The sequence below is a fragment of the Cucurbita pepo genome, chromosome LG03 (assembly GCF_002806865.2).
Source record: "Cucurbita pepo subsp. pepo cultivar mu-cu-16 chromosome LG03, ASM280686v2, whole genome shotgun sequence".
NCBI lineage: Eukaryota > Viridiplantae > Streptophyta > Magnoliopsida > Cucurbitales > Cucurbitaceae > Cucurbita > Cucurbita pepo.
Genome location: NC_036640.1, coordinates 5,564,235 through 5,574,275, shown reverse-complemented (window position 1 = coordinate 5,574,275; position 10,041 = coordinate 5,564,235). Strand labels below are relative to the sequence as shown.

Here is a 10,041-nt window from a genome sequence, read left to right as displayed (position 1 = left end):
TCCAATCCTAAAAAAAAATTATGAACGGTCGACCATTTTCGTCCATATGGTAATAATTTTTTTCTATAAAATAAAATGTATTAATATTATTAAAAGATAATATATATATATATATTTTAATAATTTTAAATGGAAGAATATAAATGAAAATTTGTAAGTTTTAAGAATATTTTTTAAAGTTAGAATATTATTAAAACTTTTGACTTATTAGTTATTTTTATTAATGAGCTCGATTCTTTCTTTATATGCAAGTACTCGACAACATCCCCCCGTATTGCACATCTCCCGCCATTGCCCGAATACCTCAGTCTCTCAATCGTCTGCTACTATTCTATTTTCTCCTGTTCTCTCAATCACTGTCCCATTTATGGACCTGTCTGTGATCGATCTGGCCCCGTATCTTACGGCCTCGTCGGAACTCGCCAGCGGCTCTCCGATCGACTTTGGGCCCCAACTCACTGCTCTGTGCAAGGAAGTCAGTCGGACTCTGAAAGAGACCGGCGCACTCCTGGTTAAGGATCCGAGATGCTCTGCCGAAGATAACGATCGATTTATTGATATGATGGAAAGCTTCTTTGAGAAGCCAACTGAGTTCAAGCGTCTGCACGCAAGGCCTAATTTACATTACCAGGTAAATTTGCAATTGTATTTGCGTATGAGATGTAGTTTGATCACTGGGAATGTGTAGGTCGATTGGAAGCTAGATTTTCCGTTCTTCTTGGAAAGTGTGGGTGATTTTTGTTTCTGTTTTGGATTCTTTAAAAGGATTTGAGACGAGTTTTATAAAATTTCTGCGGATTAGAAAATATGAATTCATTAATTGGTGTACAGTACTTCTTTTCAGTGTCAATCTCCCGCAACTTTGTTATTTTTCAAAGTGAAAAAAGATCGATTGATGCNTTATTGATATGATGGAAAGCTTCTTTGAGAAGCCAACTGAGTTCAAGCGTCTGCACGCAAGGCCTAATTTACATTACCAGGTAAATTTGCAATTGTATTTGCGTATGAGATGTAGTTTGATCACTGGGAATGTGTAGGTCGATTGGAAGCTAGATTTTCCGTTCTTCTTGGAAAGTGTGGGTGATTTTTGTTTCTGTTTTGGATTCTTTAAAAGGATTTGAGACGAGTTTTATAAAATTTCTGCGGATTAGAAAATATGAATTCATTAATTGGTGTACAGTACTTCTTTTCAGTGTCAATCTCCCGCAACTTTGTTATTTTTCAAAGTGAAAAAAGATCGATTGATGCTTCACCACCCACAATAATTGACTTCTCACTGTGAAGAATTGAATAAAAGAACTTAATACTTGAAAAAAAGATANACACTGTGAAGAATTGAATAAAAAAACTTAATACTCGAAAAAAAGATAAGAGAAGAAAGGAGGAAAGTGGGAAATAAAGTAAATGTGAACAGGAAAGAATAGAGAACAACTTCTCGAATATGTCCTTGCTTGATGTCATCAGTTTGAACAATTCCAGATGTTGAAAGTTAACTATGTGATGAAAATTAATGCTGTCAGAAGGAAAACAAGCTTCTTAAATGAAGAAATCGATCTTTAGGTTCTTTCGTGACTGAGCTAAAGTATCAATTTTGGTTCTGATTCTAAACTTTCAAATGGAGACGCCAGGTTGGGGTGACGCCAGAAGGTGTGGAAGTCCCAAAAAGCCTGGTCGATGAAGAAATGCAGGAAAAGATAAGAGCAATGCCCAAGGAATTCCAACCATTGATTCCCAGGGGGCCGGATCCCAAGTGGCGATACATGTGGAGAGTGGGTCCTCGCCCTTCAAACACCCGATTTAAGGTATTGTCATCTCTTTTACCCTTTCTTTTCTTGTTAGTTGTGCATTTCCCCTTGGATGTTTTATTCCTGTTGTGCAGGAACTCAATGCTGAGCCGGTTATCCCTGAGGGGTTTCCTGAATGGAAGGATACCATGGATTCTTGGGGTTTCAAAATGATATCAGCCATAGAGGTAAGTAATTGGATGAGGTTTCTCCAATTTACTAGAATGCTTTTGTGCATATTATTTAAAATTTTCTTATCTCAGGCTGTTGCTGAGATGGCAGCAATTGGGTTTGGCTTGCCCAAGGATGCATTCACTTCTTTGATGAAGCAGGTATGGTCTTTTTTGAGTATGACACGTTCTATCAGTAATCTGTTGCTATCTTTTAGATCTCCTTCCCGCCGTTATTCTCTTATTATTAAACATTTATATTTTATATTAGATAAATGGAATCTGTTCACTCTTTAATCATGTTTTTATTTAAGAAAGAGGAGTGTTGTTCTGATTAGAAAGAATGATCCTACAAATACTTTTTTTATCTGATAAAATATGAAAGGAGCGTTGTAATTTATACGTGGCTTCTAGTTATCGTGAGTTTCTCCAATTGCAATCAAGAAGCAAGGGTACTTCTGTAGGTTGCGGCAATTTCTTCTAAAGGAATTTCTTTACACAGGGTGTTAGACGGTTAGCTCATCCAGTTCTTTGTTACTGAAGGCACGTTGACACTGGTGCCAAGTATTACTAGATCTGGTTCAATAAAGAATTTAGAGTACTTCTGTAATGACCCCTCGAATCACTGGTCGCCACGTACACTCAAGGGTTAAAAGAGTAGTATTTATTTTTTTTTTTTTTTTTTTAAGCGGCATCGCGAGCAGAGACTGTGGCACGTGCATAGGGTAGATTCATATTTAAATTTCTAGTCTTAAGTTAGAATAGGTTGTTTTGCATTTCATTGTTTTAAATTATTTTGTATTTGTTTTTGTTTTCTCTAAATTTCAGTATTTCATATTTAAACACGTAAGACCATGGCTGTGTTTTCCAGAGAAGAAGTTGTTTTAAACGTTTTTTGAAGTTTACGTTATCAATTATGTTCATGTAAGAGTTATATTTCCGCATTATAGATGAGCATGAGACGTTAGTAGCGACTCTGAGTATGTGGAAATTTAGGGTCGTTACACGACACGTGTCATCGCCTCGCTGGAGCTGCGTTGCTCCAGCCGGCGGTCGACGGTGTCTGGCACCTATCGCCGCTTGTCGACCGACCCTTTTTTTTTCTTCTCTATCCTCCGAAATCAGTAACCCAGTCCACTTTTTTGATTTTCATATCTTTCGATCCGTAGATCGGATCGATATGATTTCTTCGGCAAAGTTCTAGATTGTGTTACGGGCTACGTCGTAGTATTTTTTTTTTTTTTTTTTTTTGTAAAACGGGAGACACAAGAAATTTAAAATTTAAATATGTATTCAAGATTGACATAAAAGTAGTTTAAAGGTAATATCCGCGGAGTCAAATCAAAACGGTTTACAAAAAATACATAAACATTTAAAATAATAATAAAATGACAAGAAGGAAAACAACTCAATCTAAAGGCCCCTTTTGCCGTTCGCACGGCTCCACACGCTCCTGCCATCAACAATGGTCTACACTCCATCTAAAAAAAATAGAATAATGTAGAATGAGTATCAAAATACTCAATAAGTAACCTACTTATAGGCTCTTGTTGGACTTAATCCTATACACGAAAACTTAGGCTATGTGCTCGTATCTATCCCTAGCGGTAGTCAAAGTGTGGCTTAACATATGTACCAAACTTTGTACGTCATCATGTAACTTCAGCATATCTCCTTTAAGGAGTACTCAATCCCTCCTAGGTTCACAACCAAGGGGTTTTTTGTTTTCTCTTGGCTCTAGGTTTCACGCATGCCTAGGCCCTTTGTCAGTCTTGCGCAAAGTGCACCTCGAGTCTTGGCCCATGAAAAGGCCCAGGGTAGTACTCATAAGTCTGGAGGAGCTCTTTTGCTCTATAATGATGACCGTACTCCATGCATGTCTACCTACTGAGCTCTAATCGGTGAGTTCTCCCTAGTCGTGTCGGGCAACATCTACATGTTTCTAAGATCAGTAAACTACTTGTCACTATATCTTTCCAGGCTAGAATAGTAAACTACCTGCTCATGTACCCTCCTTGAGTTAGAACAGAAAAAGTACCTGTCTTAGGAACAGTAAAACTACATGTTACTTTCCCTTTCCAGGCTGGAACAGTAAACTGCCTACTCATGTAACCTCATCGAGTTAGAATAGAAAAAGTACCTATCTTAGGAACAGTAAAACTACATGTTACTTCACCTTTTTCAAGCTAGGACAGTAAACTATCTGTCACTATGCCACTTGGGCCGGATCAGTAAAAAAGTCATTGCTCTCCCCACTAGACACCACTGATAGTACTTCAGTAGTATATTCTCTATGACCCATGAAACTCCTCTATGGGTAACAACTAAGTCATGTGTAACAAGTAGACCCTAACCCTTGTTGGTTAGTTCACGAATACGGGTTGCACCCCATCTGTTCCTACAAGGTACCGGGTCAACCCAGGAGGATATAGAATTCATGACTATGTACTAGGATCATAATATGCGAAACAATAACTCATAGTCTATGAAAATCACAACTAGTACTCTACGGCACATAGTGATAGACCAACTCATAACTGGGAAGTAACAGGCTATCCAAGCCCTAAATCATGCATAATAAACGTATAAAGGCATATAACATGTTTATCATGCCCATTAAGTGATAATAATCCAACCTCAATATACTGGAAAGCATAAAAGTCTATTGATCTATTAGAGTTCACAAATCATGCATGCGAAGCTATATAACTATAAATAGAACTAAGTTGTAAACTGTTCACAACATTATCTAAGCACAATTATCATAAGACTAGGTCAAATTAGGCTCCTAAACATAATACTCAATCATTGTCCTCAATCCTAAACGACTCCTTATAAGTATTTTTTAGAAACTTGCTCCATATGGTTACTTACTTGATTGTAGACTTCTTAAGCTTGTTTCGGGTCTTCAAGAATACTCCAAATTTCTCCAAACTTCCTCAATATGGCATAAATTAAGTCAAAAGAATAAAACTGATGAAAATGGCTTGCTTCAAATTCGATAAAAAAAAAAAAAGGAATGTAGGTCGAGAAAATAATTGTTGACTATATGGTCATCTTCTTCAACTTGCGTGCGTATCATTCTGCTTTCCATCCTTCTGTTTTCTTTTTCTTTTTCTTTTGGATCTTAAAATTCCAGGTGTTACAACTTCCACCATCTAACTTTGTACTTAAGAACGTCTTTACTGTTGAAACACCTGCCTAACCTCCTCCAATATCTGGTGTTTCTTGGGTTTTCTTTTTTTCATATTATCTTACTAGGCAGGAGTTAGACACCTTTTTTATTTCCTTAATGAAAAAATCTTCTTTGTTTCATGAGGATCCTTGGCTGTAGACAGTAGGAATATTTTCCTGGATATTTTATTATTTTTCTGGATGTTGGTTATAAATGCTATCATGCATCTTCTTTTTAGTTTGGTTTGGGTGTGCCAGAGAAATGTGTCGGAGGAATAACCTTAATTTGAGGAATATGGTGTAATCCCATTTCATAAAAAAATTAGCCCATTTTCTGTTTCATTTTTCTGTATTAGTTAGCTTTACTTTTCTTTGTTGTTTTCCATTCCCGAGAGATTCAGTTAGTTTTTTTTTTGGGTATTATAAATAGGCTTACGCATTCCTCTGATGAATAATATAAGGAGAGTAATATTACTCTGGGAACAACGCTTGTCTCTGTTAGGATTTGATTTGATTACAGATTTAGTCATGTCTGATTTGATTATGTAACGATATATAATAGCCAATTTTCTTTTTCAATAGAATGAGAGATTTCTCCGTCCATTCCTAACAGTCTTCCTTAATAATCATACCCACTAGTGACTCCATTTCATCTAAAAAGTTCTTTTCTTGAGAGCTCAGGGACCTCATCTTCTTGCTCCAACAGGAAGTGACCTTCATCGTTATGGTCAGGAGGGCACTGTCTTTGCTGGGTATCACTATGATCTTAATTTTCTAACAATCCATGGCAGAAGCAGATTCCCTGGTCTATATATTTGGCTTAGAAATGGGCAAAAAGTTGAAGTCAAAGTACCGATTGGATGTCTTCTCATTCAGACTGGAAAGCAGGTAATATAGTCATGGTGAAATATTAGGACCTATAACCGATGTTGTAGTTTACAGGTTTGTGACTCTGTTGATATACTATCTACCATTACTAAGACTAATTGTTATAGCAAATGCACTGTTGACTTTCAAAGAAGAAAGTTTTTAGTCAAAAGCTTGTTGGTTCTTTCTCAATGGTTAATACTCAATCAGCTAGTGTGTTAAAATTGACATTATGCAGCCTGAATAATCTAGCTTTTATCACAGAGTTGGACGGCTTCATTTATTACGGAGAATAATAGGACATAACATGATAAAAAGAGAGTATCATGTCATTTACTTGACTGAATTCTGATAAAATCTGAATTATGATTAATCTTCTGAGAGAAGTAAGTTGAATTTTGAGAATGGTTTCATTGGAGGAGCATGCGCTGTTTTCTTATTACTAAATGTTTTAGAAATGTGCAATTTCCAGCAAAGATATGTACTCTTTAACTCCATTACGCTTGAGCAGATTGAATGGCTGACTGCTGGTGACTGCATAGCGGGCATGCATGAAGTAGTTGTCACAGAAAGGACAAGGGATGCAATTAAGCTTGCATCAGAGCAAAATCGCAGTCTCTGGAGAGTCTCTTCAACTGTAAGTGAATCGGGTTTCATTATCATTGTTTCTTTTATATAGTGAGCAAACTGAACTTAAATTCATACTTATTCTGGAGGATCTAAGTATTTGTTTCATTGGATGTAGTTATTTGCTCATATAGCATCTGATGCTGTCTTGAATCCTCTTGGCCACTTTGCTGAATCCCCACATGCCCACAAGTATCCACCTATGTTGGCAGGAGAATATGTCGAGAAAGAGCTTTCAGTGATTAATCTGAAAGGACAAAAAGGAGAGCCTTTATAATCAAACTTCGTATCATTGTTCTACCACAGATGCCAATAGCCAACCATTACAGATTGACCGAAAGGAACCAAGAGAAATAAACTTCAGCTGAACATTTTTACAGTGCTCTGTACATTGGTCTAATTTTTATGGATCCTCCATTCATTCAAGCGTATTTTATATTTAAACACCCCCTCCCTCGCTAAGCATGTTTGAAATCAAGAACATTCTTCATTGATAATGTGCGATAACAAAAAACTCGTAATGCCAGTATAGTTGGAATACTCCATTGTTTCATGAGCTTTACATTTACAGCCAAATTGATTCTTGAGATCTGAAACCATTAGCAGTGTTTCACTTGGTGCATATTTAAACTGTACTTCGCTAGTAGAAGAATTTTATTTCTTCCATTCATTTGTAACTGTCATAAAGCTGGCAGATTTGAGTATTATGTAGGATCACAGTGGATGTAAAGATCACCAGCATCCTTCCTAATCCTTGCAGGTTTAGAGGAGGCACAAGTGATTGATGTTTTATAACAATTTAAGTGCAGATAAATCATCACTTCTGTATGTAGTTTTTTTTTTTTTTTTTGGTATTATAAATAGGCTTACGTATTCCTCTGAGGAGAGTAATATTACTCTGGGAACAAGGCTTGTCTTGGTTAGGATTAGATTTGATTGGGTTATTTAGATTATATTTGATTTAATTATTTGAATTAGATTTAGTCATACAGATTTAGTCATGTCTGATTTGATTATGTAACGATATATAATAGCCAATTTTCTTCTTCAATAGAATGAGAGATTTTTCCTTCCATTCCTAACCGTCTTCCTTAATAATCATACCCATACCCACTAGTGACTCCATTTCATCTAAAAAGTTCTTTTCTTGAGATCTCAGGGACCTCATCTTCTTGCTCCAACAGGAAGTGACCTTCATCGTTATGGTCAGGAGGGCACTGTCTTTGCTGGGTATCACTATGATCTTAATTTTCTAACAATCCATGGCAGAAGCAGATTCCCTGGTCTATATATTTGGCTTAGAAATGGGCAAAAAGTTGAAGTCAAAGTACCGATTGGATGTCTTCTCATTCAGACTGGAAAGCAGGTAATATAGTCATGGTGAAATATTAGGACCTATAACCGATGTTGTAGTTTACAGGTTTGTGACTCTGTTGATATACTATCTACCATTACTAAGACTAATTGTTATAGCAAATGCACTGTTGACTTTCAAAGAAGAAAGTTTTTAGTCAAAAGCTTGTTGGTTCTTTCTCAATGGTTAATACTCAATCAGCTAGTGTGTTAAAATTGACATTATGCAGCCTGAATAATCTAGCTTTTATCACAGAGTTGGACGGCTTCATTTATTACGGAGAATAATAGGACATAACATGATAAAAAGAGAGTATCATGTCATTTACTTGACTGAATTCTGATAAAATCTGAATTATGATTAATCTTCTGAGAGAAGTAAGTTGAATTTTGAGAATGGTTTCATTGGAGGAGCATGCGCTGTTTTCTTATTACTAAATGTTTTAGAAATGTGCAATTTCCAGCAAAGATATGTACTCTTTAACTCCATTACGCTTGAGCAGATTGAATGGCTGACTGCTGGTGACTGCATAGCGGGCATGCATGAAGTAGTTGTCACAGAAAGGACAAGGGATGCAATTAAGCTTGCATCAGAGCAAAATCGCAGTCTCTGGAGAGTCTCTTCAACTGTAAGTGAATCGGGTTTCATTATCATTGTTTCTTTTATATAGTGAGCAAACTGAACTTAAATTCATACTTATTCTGGAGGATCTAAGTATTTGTTTCATTGGATGTAGTTATTTGCTCATATAGCATCTGATGCTGTCTTGAATCCTCTTGGCCACTTTGCTGAATCCCCACATGCCCACAAGTATCCACCTATGTTGGCAGGAGAATATGTCGAGAAAGAGCTTTCAGTGATTAATCTGAAAGGACAAAAAGGAGAGCCTTTATAATCAAACTTCGTATCATTGTTCTACCACAGATGCCAATAGCCAACCATTACAGATTGACCGAAAGGAACCAAGAGAAATAAACTTCAGCTGAACATTTTTACAGTGCTCTGTACATTGGTCTAATTTTTATGGATCCTCCATTCATTCAAGCGTATTTTATATTTAAACACCCCCTCCCTCGCTAAGCATGTTTGAAATCAAGAACATTCTTCATTGATAATGTGCGATAACAAAAAACTCGTAATGCCAGTATAGTTGGAATACTCCNGAATCAAGAACACTCTTCATTGATAATGTGCGATATCAAAAAACTCGTAATGCCAGTATAGTTGGAATACTCCATTGTGTCATGAGCTTTACACTTACAGCCAAATTGATTCTTGAGATCTGAAACCATTAGCAGTGNAGTTGGAATACTCCATTGTTTCATGAGCTTTACATTTACAGCCAAATTGATTCTTGAGATCTGAAACCATTAGCAGTGTTTCACTTGGTGCATATTTAAACTGTACTTCGCTAGTAGAAGAATTTTATTTCTTCCATTCATTTGTAACTGTCATAAAGCTGGCAGATTTGAGTATTATGTAGGATCACAGTGGATGTAAAGATCACCAGCATCCTTCCTAATCCTTGCAGGTTTAGAGGAGGCACAAGTGATTGATGTTTTATAACAATTTAAGTGCAGATAAATCATCACTTCTGTATGTTTAGAGGAATAGAGACAAATCACTAGCAGAGAAGACTTAAGCAGACAATTGTTAGAAATCACGGCTCTCCATAATGGTACGATATTTTCCACTTTGAGCATAAACTCTCATAACTTTGCTTTTAGTTTTTGGCATTACCAATGAAGATGTATTCCTTACTTATNCTGGAGGAATAGAGACAAACCACTGGCAGAGAAGACCAAAGCGGACAATGGTTAGAAATCACGACTCTCCATAATGGTATGATATTTTCCACTTTGAGCATAAACTCTCATAACTTTGCTTTTAATTTTTGGCATTACCAATGAAGATGTATTCCTTACTTATAAACCCATGATCAATNATTTTTCCAGAAGGCCTCATACCAATAAAGATGTATTTCTTACCTATAAACCCATGATCAACCCCTTAATTAGTTGATGCAGGACTCCTCTCCCAACAATCCTCAACAATCGACGCGCAT

General features: G+C 36.5%; 2 protein-coding genes across 2 annotated transcripts; both read left to right on the top strand.

The window, feature by feature from the left end:
• Positions 1-274: 274 nt before the first annotated feature.
• Positions 275-7,218, top strand: LOC111790976. The gene is made up of 7 exons (XM_023672125.1): positions 275-631; positions 1,629-1,802; positions 1,880-1,972; positions 2,048-2,116; positions 5,810-6,016; positions 6,507-6,632; positions 6,741-7,218. Exons 1-7 carry the CDS (start codon positions 368-370, stop codon positions 6,897-6,899), a joined length of 1,092 nt encoding a protein of 363 aa, XP_023527893.1. The 5' UTR covers positions 275-367; the 3' UTR covers positions 6,900-7,218.
• Positions 7,028-9,129, top strand: LOC111791903. The gene is made up of 5 exons (XM_023673417.1): positions 7,028-7,050; positions 7,335-7,399; positions 7,762-7,988; positions 8,479-8,604; positions 8,713-9,129. Exons 1-5 carry the CDS (start codon positions 7,028-7,030, stop codon positions 8,869-8,871), a joined length of 600 nt encoding a protein of 199 aa, XP_023529185.1. The 3' UTR covers positions 8,872-9,129.
• Positions 9,130-10,041: the final 912 nt, after the last annotated feature.